Source organism: Gossypium hirsutum, chromosome D05 (assembly GCF_007990345.1).
Source record: "Gossypium hirsutum isolate 1008001.06 chromosome D05, Gossypium_hirsutum_v2.1, whole genome shotgun sequence".
NCBI classification, from domain to species: Eukaryota; Viridiplantae; Streptophyta; class Magnoliopsida; order Malvales; family Malvaceae; genus Gossypium; species Gossypium hirsutum.
Genome location: NC_053441.1, coordinates 13,685,823 through 13,706,037, shown reverse-complemented (window position 1 = coordinate 13,706,037; position 20,215 = coordinate 13,685,823). Strand labels below are relative to the sequence as shown.

The window sequence follows — 20,215 nt, the reverse complement described above, 5'->3', positions numbered from 1 at the left end:
TTAAAAAAGTGTCTTGAGTTTGATGCGTTTCATATATTAGATATGGAATGAAAAGTTTATTTTTGTATTATATAAATATATAATAATATTTGTTTTAAGAATATTTGCAAAGACAGAGCAAGTTAATGTGGCCAAATCAGGCATAGTCTCTTTAATTCTTTTTCTTTTTTTGATAAACCACTTTAACAAAGTAATGATAAATAATAATGTTGTATTTATATATAAAAGAATCCTTGATGAGCAAGGTTATCATCCAAAGTGACTGCGTCTATTTATTTAGAATGTAATGATTATTATGTTTGAAATCAAAGGATGTCTGGGTTGCAAAAAGAAATTTGGAAGGGACCATTAGCTAAAGTCTGTAGGGCATCTAGCTTACCATAAAAAAATGTTTTAATGAAGCTGAGATGTATGCCATTTTTCAAAGATGAATTGTAATGCACGTTTGGTCATTTCATAGTGTAAAATCAAAGTAATGAGAATGCAGTGAATTTAAGGAGAAAAGGGAATTTAAATTAAAAGGGTAACAAAACTTGGTTCTGCAATTAAATATCTTTGTAGACTTTAGAAGGGCTAGGGGCGTTAAACGAAGCTGCTATCTACTTAACATCTTCCCAAGGCAAACTCGATCATCAAAAATTTCATGACTAGAAGCTTCAGAGTCCAAAGAAACCCAGTTCACTGGCTCTCTCTTTCTCAAAAGTTTCAAAGTATTGATATATGATTGTTACGGCAAGCAATATTCCAGTACCCGAACCAATTGCTCCCATGAAGTCGGCTAGGACAGTTAATGCACCAATGCACATTCCTCCAAACGCAGCTGCAGTTGGAATGTAGCGATTCAGTTCCTTCTGTAGATTTGAATCTCTATGTCCAGGCATCACCATTTGTTGTTCCTGAAAAGAAAACACATGGGGAAGTCAGAAATACATCCAGTATAACTTTTGTGTTTAGACCTTCAAAACCTCTCTCCGTTAAGTTCTGGGTATCAAAGCACTAGAAATTATTTTTTGTATAAAAAGGTAAGAGGGAAACGTAAATCAACAGAACAAATAAGCATTGACAACATTCAATCACGTATTAGGCCAGAGAACTCAAGATCGATAGAATTTCTAATTCATGCATGAAAGTAAATCAGCACATAAAAGACTCCAGAAGTCCAGATAGAATAGTGAAAATTTCATTTTTTTACAAATAAAAACCTATGGTAACATCATAATGGAAAAGCCCAAAAACCAAACAGATGGATGAGAGAACAAAAGTTCTCATATAAGGTTACCTTGAGCTGCTTAGCCACATCTTTGGCAGAAGAACCTGAAACTTCAATCCAAGTTTTCGAAAACAACGCACATGCTGAAAGCATGAACACAAGATAAAATAGAGCATGGAAGGGATTTGCTGCCATGTCCGCTAAGCTGCAGGAAGAAATAGAAAAACAAGGGATCAGCCCATTTGGAGAGAAAAATTACCCAAAGATTAAAATCAAGCATTCCAATTGTGCTGCTGTACTTAACCATGTTAAAGGAGATGCAAGAGAAATAACTTCTAACCTTGCAGGTGCAGTAACATAGTATGCTAAACCTCCCACAGGAATGAATTGACCGCCTGAATATTCAGATTCCTTCCATTTACCCAACAGATTCACAAAGAAGTTACCACTGTACTTCCTGTACAGCAACTGCAGAAAAATAAATACAGTTATGGTAGTTGAACATTAACAGTAAAAGGAAGCCCTTCATATTAATTATTCATACCTGGGAGATGAAATAAAGATTTGAAACAAGTGCAGACTGCAGGATGATAGGCATGTTTGAGGTGTAGAATAGCTTAATGGGATAAGATCCTTGCTGTCCACGAGCATTCTTTGATCTTACAGGCAAAACAACACGGAAACCTTGGAAGTAGATGACAATAAGGAAGATCAATACTGTTGCGAGTAAATTTGTAACATTAGGAAGATTCTGCCGATAAAAAGCTTCGCGAAGTGCTCGAACTTTGTCTGTCCTAGTTATCAATAGATGGAACATAGCAATGACAGCACCTTCAAACTCAGCCCCTCGACCACTATTGATAGTTGTAGGACTAAAGGCCTTCCAAATTATGTTTTCACTGCACAATTAAAAGAGAATTTGTACAGTCATGCGCAGGAATACATTGAGTGAAAAAGGGGAAACAATGCAATAACATACCAGATATTAGTGGCTATGAAAAGGGAGATCCCAGAGCCCAAACCATATCCCTTCTGGAGAAGTTCATCCAGGCAGATCACAATGATTCCAGCAAAGCAAAGTTGAATAATAATTAGGATAGCATTCCCAACACCAAGCTGACTGACACTGCCATACATACCTGACAGTACATATGCCACTGCCTCACCGACAGCAATCAGGATGCCCAACAACTTTTGAGCCCCATTTCTGAAAAGCACACATAAAATACAAAATATTATAATATGCACATAGATATCACAAAGGATAGATCATAAAAATACAGTCTGAGCTATCACAAGAAACTACTTAATCAGTAGTGAACAAGAAGCACAAATAGCATAAAAGTTGATGGATGTTACAGATGTAAAAGAAGCAGAGAATTTAACCTACCTATAGAAAAAAATAGCCCTTCATTGGGGCCAAAGGGCAGTTCCATCAATCAGTAAATAACCATGTTATAGATGAATGTGAAAGATACTTACAGGAGTGCTCGATCCTCACGAACACTGTTGTCCACCTCGATGATTTTTGAACCAGCCAGGAGTTGCATCACCAATCCAGATGTCACAATGGGGGTAATACCAAGTTCCATAACAGTTCCACGGTTTGATGCAAGGATAACACGCATCCAATAGAAAGGATCAGCACCTGTCGTAGAGTGTATTCCATATAGTGGAAGCTGACTGCACACCAAAAAGATGAAGAGGGAGACGACAGTGCAGATGACCTTCTCTCTAAAAGGAATTTTCCTGTCAGCACTCTGAACCTCAGGCAGAAATGAAAGAAATGGTCTAACCAGATGCAGTACTCTGAACCCTCCTCCCATATTGACTATTCAGATCTGAATTACTCCATTAATTCAGCAATAATTTTTTAGTTAAGGAACTTGCAACAAATATAATGCATTTAAGAGTATATGAAAACAAAAGATGAAAGATGAGCAGATACTAATGATGCCGGAGTAACGACACCTCTCATTAATAGTAATAATAAATAAATAATGCGCATGAAATCACTGAAAGAGTTCAAACATTTTCCTACACTAGCAAATAATTAGAACACAAACATAGGTGATTCCTTACACAGTTAGTATTCGACTTGATATCAATCTCTAAGTTGTTCATCCAATTCCTACAATTACAATAATTATCATTTCGAAAGAACTGTGCAGGTATGAGGACTGGAAAACCGTTTTGTATTGGCAGCCATATTTATATAAGAAAATCAAGGAGAGACATGAAAGGAACGCACGCCTAGGAAAATGAAATAAATTAAAATGTTAAAGCCAAAGAAGCTATAATGAACAGATTGTCATTCTCGTTAAATTATAACCACTATTAAACTATTAACTTAACAGGACCTATTAATCCAATTTACAAATCAGAGACTAAAGTTAGCGGTAACGAAATAAAGTAATGCATGATTTCGATCATTTAAAAAAACGATTGGTTCAAAACAGCTAGAGTAAAATGAAAAACCAAAATAAACTCAAGCCTATAAATACATCGATCAAAATACAAGCAGAACTACAACTCCGTGAGTAAATCTGGTAAATCGAAATTTCAGAAACTAACATTCTATAATATTTTATACATGCAAATCCAGATCCGGAATCAACCCAGCAAATCGCTTTGAAGGAAAGAATTTCTCAATAAACAAACAGTAAATGACAACAAAAAGAATAGAAAGAGACAAAGCGGAAAACTAAAATGAAAAGAACCGGAGGCATACGGTGTGGATTCCAGAGCAGATCTGAGGAGATCGAAAATCAACAAGGGGTCCAGGAGGTAGAGTTGTTCGTTCCTTCAAAAAAAAATGAAAAATATTTTGGGAGGAAATCTACCGGGCTGGGATATTGAGGCGTATAATTGGATTTAGACCTCTGTTTAGGTCTTTTGGACCTAACTGCATCTGCGTTCTGGGTTTTGGTTTCCGTGTTTTTTGGTCTTATTCTTGAATTTTCGACGGAGCAAAAATCTGTCTAGATATGTCATTTTGCTAACCCACTAGTAGAATTTAAAATGTTACTATAAAATATGGATCAAATGGTTCCCTTATTATTGCGTGCTCTGCTCTCATAATTAATTCAATTTCATTAATTTATTTAGAATCTGTTGGCCCAAGCAAATCAGAGATGCTATTTGTATAGACGGGTTTTTGAAGATTAGCTAAAGGAGTTCTAACAATCTGGCAGCGGAAACCATAACATTTGTAGCGCATATTTTATAGACGATAGTTGAACTAAAAACGCTTCGTAATTTGACATTGACACCTCCGAAATACAGTCAACGTTGGCTCCGTTTTTATATTTTCACCCTCTCCCAAAACGCGAGAGTATATCTTTACAACGTCAAAAATAATGGGAAAAGCTGATGAAACTGTCATAACTGTGGTCTGCTACTTGTCTAATCAAGGTGAGAAAGTCAGAACTCAGAACTAAAAATAATGTTCATGTATCCCAACTATTAACAACACCAGACACGGACTCGGACTCTTCTTAATAACGGAACTGCATCCAATGCCTTGAAACAGTAGCCTTGCTAAAGAAAAAAAACGCCTTGGCTCGGTTCAAGCTGGTAGCTGCAGTTTTGCATTGTTTTTCCAACTGCCGAAAAAAAAATTAAAAAGGAAACAAGACAGTTTCTTTCACATGCTAACATTGTGAGCATAAATCATCTTTTAAAAATGTGCTATTCGTTTACCTGATGAAATAATAGTAGAAGAAATCTGCATATAGCGCTGTCTGGATGATACCGGAGACGCAAGCTTAAAACCAACAAAATATTAACACAAATTAGAATATCAATGTTACAAATAAGCAAATACCACAAGTAGCACTGCTCTTAGCCTCTCACCTATCCATCGACTAAAACGTTGCTCTGTAAAATAGCGATAGATCCAGTTAAGAATGTAGAAAGCACGATAAGCCCTGCAGATTCAAGTTTATTTGATCAATATGCCTCATAGATATCTGATAGAATGTCACAAATTTGTATTGTCAAATTTTAAGACATTGAAGAGGTTGAACAAAAACAATCTGCAACCTTGAGAATGTCCAAGCATAATCCATTACTAATCCAACGGTTGTACAAGCACATACATATCACTCAAGTAGAAGCGAAATGGAATATAAGCTTGAGCAAATTTAAACTTGGACACATCTGTGCATATGCATGAACTCTATTTCTTGTCTAATATGATGCAGGACTATTAAATGGTTCATTTCCTGGAAATGCATATTGTACATGCAACTAGAATACTTAAGGTAATATTTCAATGGCAATCAACAAGTAACAACAAATGGGCAGAGGGAAGTAGATAGGTTCAGGACCACAGGTTAAGGAACACACTAGCAAATATGGAAAGTATCACTTGCATTAGTTCTAAAAGTCCTTACCAAATGCCATGAAAACAAATAACCAACCTTCATTATGATTCCTATGTTTTAAGTTTCTGAGAATCAGACTGGCTATAAAAATACAACATGCCAGGAAGAATCATCTAGTTCTGAACTCGAGAAGAACCCTTACAGTAGATATAAGATATAAGATATAAGAAAGTTTTCATTGTAGAACTTCTAATCATTTCTCTCACATCCATTAATGAATCAGAATGAATCAGAAAGAAGATTTACATGTACTTTCTACTCTACTGATGAAGATTTGAAAGGGGAAAACTGGAAAAGTACTATCCATTCATATGATATGACTGAAAAGCCCAGAACATAATATTTGCATGTCAAAATATGCTTTAAGAAATTAAAAAAAAAAAAATCAAAGGTAACTACTTCAAACTACACTACACCTCCAACCTGGGTATTTGCCGGCTCGGCAACACAAAAACCAATTATATAAGTAATCAGGTCTAAAGAAGGAGATCGGTGTCAATTTATTAGCACTGCTGGTGATGCAGCAGGCATTGGATTGTGTGAAAGTAAAATGACAAATGATAAATGATATCATTTTTCATGCTGAGCACATATTCTTGCATTTGTTAATTCAGAGGTGGAAAAGAAAGATAGGAGATTGCTTAATTTCATCATCTAACTTGGTTGATGCCTCCATAACATTGCCTAGAAAAAATAAGTAGTTATTTTCACTCACTTGAAGCAATGGTTAAGGTATTATATGTGACCCTCTGAAATTGAGAAGTGGAGATCTAGAGGGAAGAGTGCACCTAAGGAGGAGGCTCGACCAGAGAAGTTCTGGACTATCTTTTTCCTAACATTGATGGTCTTTGGAGAAAGATTAAAGATGTCACGCTGTTACAGGTATATGGAGAAGCCAAAGGGATGGCTGATGCTTTGGCATAGACGGGTCAAAAAAGAGGAGTTTTGCTAGGTGGTGTCTCGGTTAGCTAGTTCATATTGCTTTTGCTTATTGATGTGGTTATTTGGTCCCTCGTGTTCTTTACTAAGGTGGAAGACTTTAATTTGATTATTGGGGTTCTTTGTATATGTTTTTGTCATACTGTTTTATGTTCAAGAGGCTTTAGTCACATCAGATATGTGTTCTACTAATTGTGTATGAATGCAGACTAAGCATACCCTAAAAAGAAGACATATTGCCCAGTTAAATTATCCACATTCCCACTTCGTTGTAGCAAAACTAACTGAGGAAGAATGGCAAGAGCTTCCAAGTAGATTGAAAATGCCCAAAAGATCTGCAATGAATAAAACTTATTATCAAATCAGATTGCAGTAATGAACCCACAGGGAACAGAGAAATTGGCTAACAATATGAAATAACTAATTGAACCACCATCAAAAAGGGGAAACCTTAAAAGTTCATATGTTTAGAAAATGAGTGATTCTTTTTCTTTTTTTTGGATAGAGAATCCAGTAAATATCTCAGAGTGTGTAATTAGACTAAGAAGCTAGAGATAAACAAAATGAAAGAAAGAAATCAAATCAACAAACATTTACAGGCAAAAGATGAGAGAACATATATGTGAATAGAACTAATGCAGGCTTTTGAAGTACAACTATTAAAATTTAGAGAGAGAAATTATGCAATTACAAGATGAAGCAAAAGAAAACCATTAAAACACTTCCTTATACTGTAAACGGTAAAAGGAAGAATAAGACAAAGGCCACAGGGGATGAATCCAATGAAATTACTAATTTGAATGGGTTCTTGCCCATAGTAAGGGTGATAGTTCTACTCAGTTCTGAAGAACTTCCAAAAAGGAAATACTTATATTAAGTATCAACAGACAGCACTGTTTTCACCGATGACACTATGACAGGAAAAAGATGATGGTCGAGCTGTATAAATAAATAATTCAAAAGATCAGAAAAACAGAGAGGAAGACCAAGCTAGTTCACAAATTGACACCAATGCAGGTAATATATGTTTCATACCTCAATCAAACATTGTTGATCAAACCAAAAATGCTCATTTTATTATCATAGCAAATAAGGAGAACCAGAATCAGCAGAATGCAAAAAGAAAAAATATATCATGATTTTATCTGAGTACTCCAGGTCGTTTGCTTTGCTTTCAGCTTGTATAATTAGAACTTGAGAAGTTACCTAGTCTGGAACTAGCTCTAAAAGGTAGCATTACTGAGTAGTAGTATAAAGCAGTACCGAATTATCAATATTCACATTCATAAAATCAAGCTTTCTAAAGCACTAAAAATTCAATGAAATCACCTCCTGAAAGGTGAACTTCTCGTGTACCAAAAGCGCCAAAATGAGGCTAGCCAAAATGAGGAAATAATGACGAAATGTATCGAGGTCCTTGTCATAGGAACGCCTCACGACTCGGTGCATTCTCATACACCAAACAATGGCGAGAGAGCTGGCAATAAAGACCAGCTTCATGATGGTATTGTACACAGATATAAAATCCGTGAATAGATCCAAGTAGCGGGTCAAAAATACTAGCGCATATAGCTCCTGCGTCTTCAGCGAAATACCTAAAAATAAACAAGCAAAATCAAATAGCAAAATAAAGAAAAGAGGAAGCTCTGCACCTTTAACAATTTTCAATACATTAGGAAAGAAACGAAGACAGATCGAATTAGTAGACAAAAACTCAATAAATTCAGTTACTAAGCAACCAAACGGCAAAAAGTAAGAATAAAAATGACGTTAATTTTCCCTTTGTTAGCGCATAGAATGAGAGATCACAGGAGGAGAAAAACAAACTAAAATTACAGTTAAAAACTACTCGAACACTTCAAGTTAAGCCAAAATTACATCTTAGCGGTTTCTCGAGAACCAAACGGAAATGGAAATAGCGGAAAAGTTACCTGAGCAAGATTTGGTAGCGTAGATTTTGAGGAGCAGCACTAAGATGCTGATCAAATGAGTCATGTCACCTGCAAATCTGAAGATATTCATTTTGTAATTTGATTTTTTTCTCTTTTTCCTCGAAACAAATTTCGCACCAAAAAATGGATACTAAGAGAATTTAGGTTGATTGATCCCTAAATTTTTTGAAAGTTTGTAGAAATAACAAGCGGGCAATTGGCCTTTCTTTCTTTCTTTTGTATTGTTTTCATGGTGCAAAAAATATATGACGTGGCGCTATGAAACTGCATCTGTTCTTTTGGCTTTCACCGCGGAGCCGGATGTAGAGGTGCTCACGTCGGCCCGCTCGAAATATAGGAGTATTCGGTTAAAAATATAGGTCCGAAATATGAGTTTGAAAAAAAAAAGAGACCCCACTTTTTTGGCCCGGATCGGCCCAACCCGGCCCAAATATAATAAATATATAGTTTTATTTTTTTTAATTTTAAAATATTTTAAAATATTTTTTTATTTATTTTTATTTTTAAAATAAATTTTTGGTGTTTTTAAAAAAAATAGACCGGATCGGACTATGCTCAGGCTTAAGAATCTTTTCCCGGACCGGGTCTAGGCCTATGACGCAGGTCAAAATTTTTGGGCCCAGCCCGACTCGGCCCATAAACACCTCTAGCCGGATGTAAAGTGGGTTTTGTTCCTGTGCAATGCGGTTCCATCGAGAACTTCATGAGCCTTCCAGCTTGGCGATTCTTTTTCCGGAAGTTTTTGTTTTGGTTAATTACATTATACACCCTCAAAATATAATTCAAATTCTAAATTAATTCCTCAACTTTAAAATGATGTAATTGAACTTTCAATATATTTTTTAAATAAAATTTCATTTTATCAGTATTATGTCAATAATACCCATTGCATTAACCTAGTTTTCAACTTGGATGTTAAATATTATTTGGATTTAACTTAGAACATATCTAAAATATGTTGATTAAATTTTAAATATGTCTATAATTATTTCATGACAAGTGTTAAAAGAAAATAGATCTCTTAAGTTTTAATTATATTGTCCTTTTGAATTTTGGGTGGTAATAATTAGGCGATTTTATTATTAGTGGAGTTAATTGATTGATGATGGTGCCGTTTAACCTTGTTTCCTTTACTTGGGACTATTGTTTTCTTTGATTTGTCTTGTTAGGATTAATAAAATATTTGGTACTTGATTTGACTTTTTTCTTAATTTAATAATTAATTTTTTTTAGTTTAATTTTATACCTGAACTTGATATTTTTTCTTAATTTAGTACTTAAATGTATTAAAATGTTATACAAATTATTCAAAATACTAACGGTGTTATTTTTTTTTGTTATGTTACAAAAATATTGTCAGTATTAGAAAAAATTAATGTTAAAAAAATAGGTATTGAGTATGCTTAACAAATTAGTATTAAATAAGAAAAAATTTTAAAAACCTCAATTTTTAAAAAAAATATTATTTTCAATTAACAAAATAATTCATTAATTAAAATTAAAAGTAATTGAACATATAAAATATAAAAAAATATCATATCACTTGTCACATGTCGGTCTTACATTGATTATTTTTGCCATCTCATAAAAAAAATATTTGTAGTATATTGGAGTAATTTGAATAACATTTGACAAGTACCAAATTGAACAAAAAAAGATTAGGTACCAAAATAAGAAAAATAGTCAAATTCAGGTACCAAATTGAACCCCCAAAGAGATTAAGTACCAACTTAAGAAAAAGTGTCAAGTTTAGGTACCAAATTAAGAAAAAGTGTCAAGTTTAGATAACTATTGGATAAAAAAAATTTAGGTATCAAATTTAAAAAAATGTCAATTTCAAGTACAGAATATTACATTAAACCTTTTTCTTATTATTTTTCCATGTGATCCTGACCTAATTCTTTAAATCTAAGCATTCCTTTAAACATCAACTCTAGTACCATAATTGACGCTTCAACATATATGATATGATATGATTAGATTCATTATAAAACTTAGATGTATTTACATAAAAATACAGTGTAGCTATTAATATATAATTGAATTGATGTATACCATAAACTACAATTGCACGTTTTCCAAATACTGGTGAATTTAGATTAATATATAATCTGCTCAATTACTTAAAAGATACACATTTAATAACAATAAAAGTATATACATTTATAAGTTTTTTTTTGATAAATAAACATAAACGTCTCTCTTAATATTTTTAACATAAATAATAAGAAAAATTTTGTAATTTTTAAAGTTAATTAATTAACATTGGAATACCCCTTAAAAAATTAACACATAAATACTATTATAAATTGAAAACAGTTATTTATTATCTATGCATCTAAATTAGAGGTGTTCATGGGTCGGGCTAGGTCGAGTTTGGGTTAGGCTCAACTAACAATTTAAGCCCATTTGTTAGGCTTGACCCGAAAAATGGGCCTAAAATTTTGCCCAAGCCTAACCCGGATAAAAATGCTAAAACTCGGCCCTCTGTATTAATTTTTTATATTATTTTTAAATATATATAATACATCAAAAATACTAAAAACATCAAAATAAATATTTCCCAACATATTGAAAAATTTTAAAAAATATGTATATTTAAATAACACTAAAATAGATGCAACTTAATAAGGAAATGTCTCTAAAATAATAATAAAATTAACAAAGGACTTTAAAATAATAATAAAAATTAACAATAAAATAGGTTTTATACAATATCCAAATAATAACAACAAAATAGTAGTAACATAACAGTAAAATAGTAACAAAATAGGGAGAAACAACAAGAAAATAACATTAAAAAATAAAAAAAAGTAGATTTTTTTTGCCCTTTAGTGAATTCGGGCAGGGCTGGGCCCGGGCAAAAAATATCTTACCTTAGGCTCGACCCGTTTTTTTAAACAGACCTTATTTTTTATCCAAACCCATTTTTAAGAGTCTACATTTTTACCCAAACCCTCTTACATTTCAGGCGAGCCTTCAGGTCGGGCCATCTGATGGGTATAACCTAAACCACTCAAATCTTATTAATATTTACAGTACTTTTATTTATTTTATATATGAATGTTATCTAATTAATTTAAAACTATACTTAAATGGTAGTTATAAGTTTTATCGTACATTCATTTAGTTCGAATTTAAATCATCTTACTTTATTCCCTATTTTTAATAGTGAATAAAAAACCTATTTAACATGTATATTTTACTGTTAGAGACCATATTCATTACATTATTAATAAAATAAGAGTTCCATTATATATGTATCCAAACATTACTAACGGAAAATAATTAAGATTGAAATCCCATCACCTTATAATATCAGGTTATGATATTAGGTCTGGAAATATTTAGTTAAATTTATTACTATTAACATTAATGATGAGAACTTTTATTCAGAAAATTTAGCAATAATGATGAGATCTCTTATCGAGAAAATTATACTTCAATCAAACGGATTTTACGGGTAGAATTTTATTTGGTTTTCAAAAAGTCGATTCCAATCCTCTCGCCTTTTCCTATAAAATTGGAAATTTTAAATTTCTGTTATGCATAAATTTTTTTTTGATTAAATTGACTGGATTTATATAAATAAATCATGAACAAATGAGAATGGCCTAAGGCCTTACATAAGAAAGTCTGGAAACAAAGAAACAAATTGGGCCTAATAAATAAACAAAATAAAGTAAAATAAAACTCATGCTTATCCAGAAACAAATTGGGCCTAATAAATAAGCAAAATAAAATAAAACTCGTGCTTATCCAAACCCAGTCAAATCAATATAGCTGGACATCACTTTGTCATTTCCGTTTAGAGCCACCCACCAGCTTTAATGATAGCAGGTTCTAATGCTTCTTTTACTCTGCTATCCTTTATTGCATAAGAACCTTTCATTTCTTCAATCAGGAGGTTTCAATCCGTGCCTCTCCAGCACTCGACTGACTGTCTCTGGGACTCCCTTCTCCAGGTAAAAACTTTCGCTTCTTTTAAGAGCCTCCGTTGCAATAGTGTGAGCATAGATGTTTTTTGCTTTTGGAATAAAAGAAAACTTAATCTCCTGGTAACAATTTTTCCGGTTCCGAATATCTCTGATTATTGCTCCAATGACCGATCTATCTGTAATGGAACTTTTACACTTTTTGATAACTATTTTTGCATCACCCATTATCTCCATTTTGTTGATTCCCAAATTAATACCTAGAGTGATTGCTTGTAATCCTGCATGAGCCTCCGCTGTGAATGAATCTTCGATGTTGGAGTGGAGAACTGCTAAATACGCAAGGATTTCCCCTTCCCCATTCCAAACTATTAACCCCGATGCCGATCTGAACGTCTGACTATCAAACGCTGCATCAAAATGAACTGTTGCCCATCCCCTTTTGAAAACTTGTTGATAACAGTCAGAAGTATGGAAGGTAGGTTTATCTTTTTTTGCTGCTTCGAGTTCTGTTAAATAGTTTCTAATTTTCCTTGCTATTTCCAATCCTGACATTTGTTTTTTTCCATAAATGAGTTGATTTCTACTGAACCAGATATACCATAGTCCACAGCAGAATAGTCGCAACTGCTCCTCGTTTCCTTGACCAAAGATTCCAGTGAGCCATCTCCATAAATCCTCATTATTGTAGTTCAGTATCCACGAAAGATTAAGATGATACCAGACCTCAATCGCTGCAGGGCACTGTTGCAAAATATGGCGACTGCTTTCTTCTTCAGACTCACATCTGGGACATTTAGTATTCACCAAAACCCGCTTTATTTTGAGATTGAGAAAAGATGGGATATAGTTCCATGAAATCCTCCATATAGTCATTTTGATTTTCGATGGAATTTGTAATGTCCATAGTTTCCTGTAAAAGTTTATAGTTTCGGTATGTAAAAATAACTCATTAGGATCCAAAGTCAACTCATGTAATAGTTTATAGGCGCTCCTAACTGAAAATTCTCCGGTCGACTCCCCTTTCCAAACTTGAAGATCTTCATGTTCTGTCTCCGCCAATGGGATCCTCAATATTTTCTCCGCTACAGCTGGTTTGAAGGTATCCTTTATTAGCTCTGTTTTCCACTCTTTGTTACTTGGTTCAATCAACTCTGAGACAAATTCAAAATTACCATTCACTTATTGATTCGGTATTCTAGCCATTTCTTTTCCTGGTAACCACAGATCATCACAGATGGAAATCCTATCACCTCGACCCAGTCTCCAGCATAGACCTTTTTCAAGCAGACCTTTCGCAGACCAAACACTTCTCCAGGTAAGTGAGGGTAAATTTCCTAGCCGAGCTTTCAAGAAATCTGAATTGGGATAATACTTTGATTTCAAAACACGAGCTAATAATGAATTTAGGTAATTAACAAAACGCCAACCCTGTTTCGCTAATAAAGCAATATTAAACTTCGTAAAATTTCGGAAACCAAGACTACCATTTTCTTTTAATAAGCAAAGATTCTCCCAGGTACACCAATGGATACTCTTTTTATTCCATTTCTTACGCCACCAGAAATTAGCAACAATTCTTTCCAGATCCATAGGGTATTAGGGAGTAGAAAACACGACATTGAATACATTGGGATAGCTTGTAAGATCGCTTTAATAAAAACTTCATTGCCTCCTTGAGATAGAAACCTTGTGCTCAAATTATCAATCCTTTGTTTGAGTTTGTCTTTCAAACTTTGAAAAGATATTTTCTTTCTTTTTTCCACCATACTAGGAAGCCCTAGGTATCTCTCTATATCATTCGCTCTTCTAACTCCTAGGATCATTGAGACATTACCCCTTACATGCTCTTCTGTGTTTGTACTGAAGGAAACAGTCGATTTTTCATAATTCACACATTGCCCTGAGCTCAATTCATATTCCTTTAGAATCTGTTTTAAAGCATGTGCCCCCTTTCTGAAGCTTCTGCAAATAAAATACAATCATCGGCAAAGAGTAAATGTGAGATTCTTTGACTTGCTTTAACTCCTCTAAGGATACTTTCTTCTTTTACAAGCCGCATTAAACTTGACAGACCTTCTGCACAGAACAGAAATAAGAACAGACTGAGAGGGTCACCTTGTCTGATTCCTCTAGATGGAATTACCGTTTGCCCTCTGTTGCCATTGATAATCACCTCATATGAGACCGTCGAGACACATTTCAAAATTGAAACAACCCATCCTAGATCAAAACCCAACTTTTTCATTACTCCTTCCACAAAGCCCCATTCGACTCTATCGTATGCTTTACTCATATCAAGTTTGACAGCCATAAATCCTCTTTTCCCCACCCTCTTGAGTTTTAGAGTATGTAAGATTTCATACGCAAGTAAAACATTATCTGAAATTAGCCTTCCTGGGACAAAAGCGCTTTGAGCTAAATCAATACATTTATGCATTACTCCTCTGAGTCGTCTAGCAATAACTTTCGCTATCAGCTTGTAAATCACATTGCATAAACTAATTGGTCAAAACTGAGTAATCCTTGAGGGATTCAAGACTTTTGGAATAAGCACAATGTTTGTTTTATTGATTGAATGTAAATCCATACCTTCGTTTAACCTATGAAGACAAAAATTGGTTACATCCTCTCCAACAATTGGCCAACACTTTTGATAAATCAGGGCTGGAAAATTGTCATCTCCTGGAGCTTTTGTAGGTCCTATTCCTGAAAGCGCTTCCAGTATCTCTTTCTTTGTGTATCTTGCCTTTAAAGTATTATTGTCTTCCTCTGTGATACGGCCTTCAATACCTGTTAGGATTCTATCGCAATGATTTTGTCCTCCTGTATTAAACAATTTTTGAAAATACAATCTAGCAATTTCCTCATTTTCCTTCCACTCATCTGTTTCCCTTTCGTCTTCTGACTGCAATTTATGTATTTGATTAAGTTTTCTTCTTTGTGATGCTTGCTTGTGGAAGAAAGTTGTATTTCTGTCCCTTAGCTTTAGCCAATTAATTCGGGCCCTCTGTTCCCAGTAGCTCTCGTCTTTTTCAATCTCAAAGTTCAAATGGATTTTTGTATCAATAATCTCTGCCAGATTCTCATCACTTCTGTCTTCTTCAAGTAATGCTATCAGTTTTGAAGTCAAACCCTCTGTTTTCATTTTCCTATTCTGTTTGATTTTCACTCTCCACTTCTCTAACCCTTTTTTGAGGATCTCCAGCTTGTTTATAAGATCTCTTGTAGAATTTTCCCAAATTCTTTTAGTTTCACTAAAGAATGTTTCTTCTAGTACCCACCACGCTTCAAACTTGAAGTTTCTTGTTGCCCTCTCTCTATTCTTGTAAGCCGTATATAAAAGAATTGGACAATGGTCCGAGAATGAGTGTGAAAGATGTCGTACCAGATTGTTTGAGAATAAGTCGCTCCATTGCTCCGTTGCAACACCTCTGTCAAGTCTCTCCTGAATATTTGTTTCAATTAAGTTCCTTCTCTCCCATGTGAACCATCTGCCAGAATATCCCAAATCAACCAGATTACAATCTTCTAGAACTTGTCTAAATGCCTCCATTCTTCTTTCCTCCCTAGGTAATCCACATTTCTTTTCGAAACCATATAAGATTTCATTAAAATCCCCGCAAACCAGCCAAGGGTATTCTCTCTGATTCCGTAATTGTCTCAACAGATTCCATGTTGCATCACTGTCTTGTGAATAAGGGGATCCATAAAAACCTGTAAGTTTCCATATTTTCCCTTCCTCTCCTTCCTCAATAAACACATCAATATGTCAGTTTGAAAAGCTTTGTAGTTTAATATTAACATTTTCTTGCCATGCCAAATTTAGCCCACCTTTCGATCCAATCGAGTCAACATCAATGCCAAATTGAAACCCACATCTTCTTCGAACTTTTTCCATTTTATTTTTGTTTAATTTTGACTCCATTAAGGTACTACTTGGGGATGATGTTGCTTCAGCGAATGCCGAAGTCGTCGAATTGTCCGAGGATTCCCTAACCCTCGGACATTCCAGCTTAAGATTTTCATTGCGACCGGTCGGCTTGCCTCTTGGCAGCTGCCGATAACAAATGGTTAGATTCAGCCCTTCTCCTATTCCTCCCTCCCGCCTCCATACTTTCTTCCATTTCTCTTCTAGTCTTCTTTTTCCCCTACTCTCCTACAATCAACTCATTCTCCAAATCATGCTCCATCTCTATGTTATTATTACCAATTAGCTTCCTTGAACTTCCTAACTCTGCGTAAAGCCCGTTACCTTCCAGATTAAAACCTAGAATTGGATCCGGAATATTCTCAAATTTTCCTACTTTCCTTCAATCTCTATCACTCCCGACTTCATCTCTATTATTTTTGCCTACTGATCCTCCCTCCTCCCTTAACCAGGCACTGCGCATTGCTTGGGCTTTCCTTGACTGTGCCCGCAAAGATAGATCCTATCCTATTTCTTCTATTTCAACCCCAGCTTCCATTTTTGCTTTGCAAAAGGAATCGTTATGCCCTAACCGGACACAAAAGAAGCAAAAGAGAGTTAATCTCTCATACTTAAATCTGACATAAGAACACATATTCTTAAACTTAATCTGTTTTTTCCTTTTGAGAGGGCGACAGATATCAATGTGTACTTTAATTCGCATATAATTCATATTTTCTTTTCCCAAACTAGAACTATCATACTCCTGGAAAGTTCCAATAAAATTTTTTAATTGCATGGCTAAACTTTCAGGGTAAAAATCAATGGGAACCTCATGAACTTGTACCCAAAAAGGTGATGAAATTAATAGAATCCTGAGTGGGTCTTCTCCCCATTGCAACTTATGCAGATGGTTATTAAATGTCCAAGAAGACCCTTTAATAACTCTCTCCATATCCATAATGTGAAAAAATTTAAAAATACACCTCTTTCCCCCAGATCTCTAATTTGTACCCCTTTGATTGGATGCCATAAATTAGCCATAATACTTTTCATTGCTGGGTAATGGATAATACTGGCAGTAAGGAAACACCCAACTAGACTTAAATCTTCTTCTTTACTTACCGATTCTATTTCTCCTTCCATTTGCAGGATTTCTTCCTCTTCGTCATCAAGGGATAGAGTTGTAAAGTCAGATTCCATGGTCGTTATACGTGAAGAATAGAAAGAGAAGATTATTCACAACACTGGAAAACTCAGCTGTTAAACCAAAAAACTATTGAAAAAAAAAGAAAACCTAGACTTGCCAGAAGGGCAGACAGAGACGTGCTAGGGTAACAAACATGCATGAAAGCTTTTTAAATAATAAAAAATATTTAAATAAATATATTTATTGAAAAGAAATGATAGAGACTGTTAAGATTCAGAGTATTCAAGAAATAGAATGATGTATTCAACCTGTTTAACTCAAGCATGTTACACATATTTAATGCTAGGTTAGAAACCGTTCCGTAACTACTTTTGTAATGAACTATAACATATGCTATAACAGAAGCTAACATATAACAGAACTATATTAAACCCTAATATTCCCCATACTTATCTAACATCTTGCTAAACAAACTCCTGTTAAGTCATGTCCACAACTCGGAGCTGCCCTCGAAACTTATTTAACACAGACAAGGACAACGGTTTCGTTAGTATGTCTGCTATCTGGTGAGATCCTGGAACATGCCCAACTTGGAAGACCCCGGCTGCCACCTTTTCTCTGACAAAAAACACATCCAACTCTACATGTTTGAATTTTGAATGCATAACAGAGTTTCCAGCTACTGCTACTGCTGCTGAACTGTCACACAGATTAAGGGCTTGGACTACATTGGAGCACATAATTCACTTAACAACGACTGAATCCAAATTATCTCAGCAGCCAAATGAGTAACACTTCTGTATTCTGCCTCTACAGTGGATCGGGAGACCACTTACTGTTTCTTGGAGCTCCAAGAGATCGGATTCCCTCCAAGAAAGACACAAAAACCTGAAGTCGATCTACGGTCATCAACATCAGACCCTCAACTAGCATCTGAATAGCCTTCAAGAAGAAACCTCAAGGTTCGAGTAAACTTTAAGCCATAGTTCATCGTCCATTGTAGATACCGCAATATTCTTTTGACTGCTTTGAAGTGCACATCTAATGGCTTATGCATGAACTGGAACACCTTATTTACGGAGTAAGCAATGTCGGGCCTAGTTATCACCACATACTGCAAAGCGCCAACAATACTCCTGTACTGATGTTCATCTTCAACTGGATTTCCATCTGTGGTTAAAAGGTGACAGTTTGTTACCATCAGTGTAGGAAGAGAGTTAGACTGGTCTATGGACGCTTTACAAAGCATGTCCTGAATGTACTTTGTTTGCGACAGATACACTCCTTCTGCTGTATATTTAACCTCTATGCCTAGGAAATAGTTGAGTTTTCCTAGGTCCTTTAAAGAAAATCGAGCATTGAGTTGAGTGACAAACTGATCACAGCCTGAGAATCATTGCCAATGACAATAATGCCATCAACATAAACTAGAACATACAACAATTGTTCACCTGATCGAAGGATAAAGAGATAGCCATCAGCCTTGGACACCTCAAATTCCATGGAAACCAAAAATTCCCTTAGCTTCTGAAACCAAGCTCTAGGGGCTTGCTTGAGACCATATAGAGCCTTCTTTAACTTACAGACCAGAAGTTCACCATTCGAGCCACATTGTTCAAAACTTGGTGGTTGGACCATGTAGATGTCCTCGCTTAAATCCCCATTTAAGAACGCATTGTTTATATCCAGTTGCCGAAGAGGCCAGTTGAGAGACACGACCAATGCTAGAACTACTCTGATAGAGGTTGGTTTGACAACAGGACTGAATGTTTCCTAAAAATCCACCCCAGCCTCTTGCAAATATCCTTTAACAACTAACCTGCCATTGTACCGAGCAATGGTCCCATCTGCATGTCTCTTAATCTAGAAAATCCATTTACAACCAACCGCACGACGACCTGCTGGTAAGGAGACAAGGTCCCATGTGTGGTTAGCAATCAACGCACTGTACTCATCGTTGGCTACTACAATTCAGGTAGGACTCTGAAAGGCTTCTGTGATGGTTAAAGGCTCGGTCTCATCCAAGACAGAGGAAAAACCCTTCGGTCGAAATATGCCACTTTTGGAGCGAGTTTGCATAAGGGTGACAATTTGAAGGTACTGGAGATGATGAAGCTGCTACAGGTTGCTCAACCGGACTACCAACAGTAGACTCCTCAACTACTGTAATAGGGTCAATAGAAACTACTGTAATAGGGTCAATAGAAGTACTAGGAGATGGCTGATGTAAATTCAACTGATTAGAAGAATTTCCTGTAGTTGGGTCAGCTGAAGTACTAACAGAAGGCTGACTGAGACGTGACTGAGCTGAAATAGATCCCAGGCTAGTGTGTCTGTTCGAACGCAAGAGTGTTTATGCTGAGGTGATCACACCAGAAGTATGAGGCGTGACTAACGGAAGAACAGAAGCACAGCGATGTCCCCCTATACCATCTGCTGGAAGCTCATTGCTGAAACCATCACGGTAAGGAAACTTACTTTCATCAAACTTAACATGTCGCGATAAAAACAATCGGCCATCCGCAGTGAGACACCTATAGCCTTTAGTGTGAGGTACCGTCTCAAGAAAAACACACTGTTGTGACCTAAAACTCAACTTATGACGTTGAAAAGGTCGAAGATCAGGGAAGCAAGAGCATCCAAACACCTTAAGTGAGCTATAGTCTGGTTTAACTCTGTAAAGCACTTCATAAGGACTAGAATGACCCAAAACAAGAGTAGGTAGCCTGTT

At 35.4% G+C, this 20,215-nt stretch overlaps 2 protein-coding genes and 1 long non-coding RNA gene across 12 annotated transcripts; 1 reads left to right on the top strand and 2 right to left on the bottom strand.

Annotated features, from left to right (window-relative positions):
- Positions 1-491: 491 nt before the first annotated feature.
- Positions 492-4,400, bottom strand: LOC107905829 (protein transport protein Sec61 subunit alpha). 5 transcript variants are annotated; one of them, XM_016832596.2, is made up of 7 exons: positions 3,942-4,400; positions 2,693-3,051; positions 2,190-2,417; positions 1,755-2,109; positions 1,551-1,678; positions 1,280-1,415; positions 492-896 (listed from the first exon to the last, which is right to left on the bottom strand). In XM_016832596.2, exons 2-7 carry the CDS (start codon positions 3,034-3,036, stop codon positions 657-659), a joined length of 1,431 nt encoding a protein of 476 aa, XP_016688085.2. In that variant the 5' UTR covers positions 3,037-3,051; positions 3,942-4,400; the 3' UTR covers positions 492-656. The 5 variants fall into 5 exon arrangements, with proteins under 5 accessions (XP_016688085.2, XP_040949790.1, XP_040949789.1 ...); XM_041093856.1 differs by having other exon boundaries at positions 3,931-4,231; XM_041093855.1 differs by having other exon boundaries at positions 2,693-3,059; positions 3,942-4,231.
- A 90-nt stretch (positions 4,401-4,490) lies between these two features.
- On the bottom strand, positions 4,491-8,716 carry LOC107905830 (ER lumen protein-retaining receptor A). Its single transcript, XM_016832599.2, has 6 exons — positions 8,469-8,716; positions 7,867-8,132; positions 6,757-6,872; positions 5,066-5,139; positions 4,913-4,976; positions 4,491-4,815 (listed from the first exon to the last, which is right to left on the bottom strand). The coding sequence occupies exons 1-6, from the start codon at positions 8,557-8,559 to the stop codon at positions 4,779-4,781; spliced, it is 648 nt and encodes a 215-aa protein (XP_016688088.2). The 5' UTR covers positions 8,560-8,716; the 3' UTR covers positions 4,491-4,778.
- Positions 8,717-12,261: 3,545 nt separating this feature from the next.
- On the top strand, positions 12,262-18,855 carry LOC107905831 (uncharacterized). Of its 6 annotated transcripts, none has more exons than XR_001686614.2 (5): positions 12,262-12,454; positions 12,689-12,902; positions 13,020-13,526; positions 13,652-13,742; positions 17,487-17,738. It is a non-coding gene; the product is annotated as an uncharacterized lncRNA (long non-coding RNA). The 6 variants fall into 6 exon arrangements; XR_001686612.2 differs by having other exon boundaries at positions 12,271-12,454; positions 13,001-13,526; XR_005913924.1 differs by lacking the exon at positions 17,487-17,738 and adding an exon at positions 18,301-18,855 and having other exon boundaries at positions 12,262-12,902; positions 13,001-13,526.
- Positions 18,856-20,215: the final 1,360 nt, after the last annotated feature.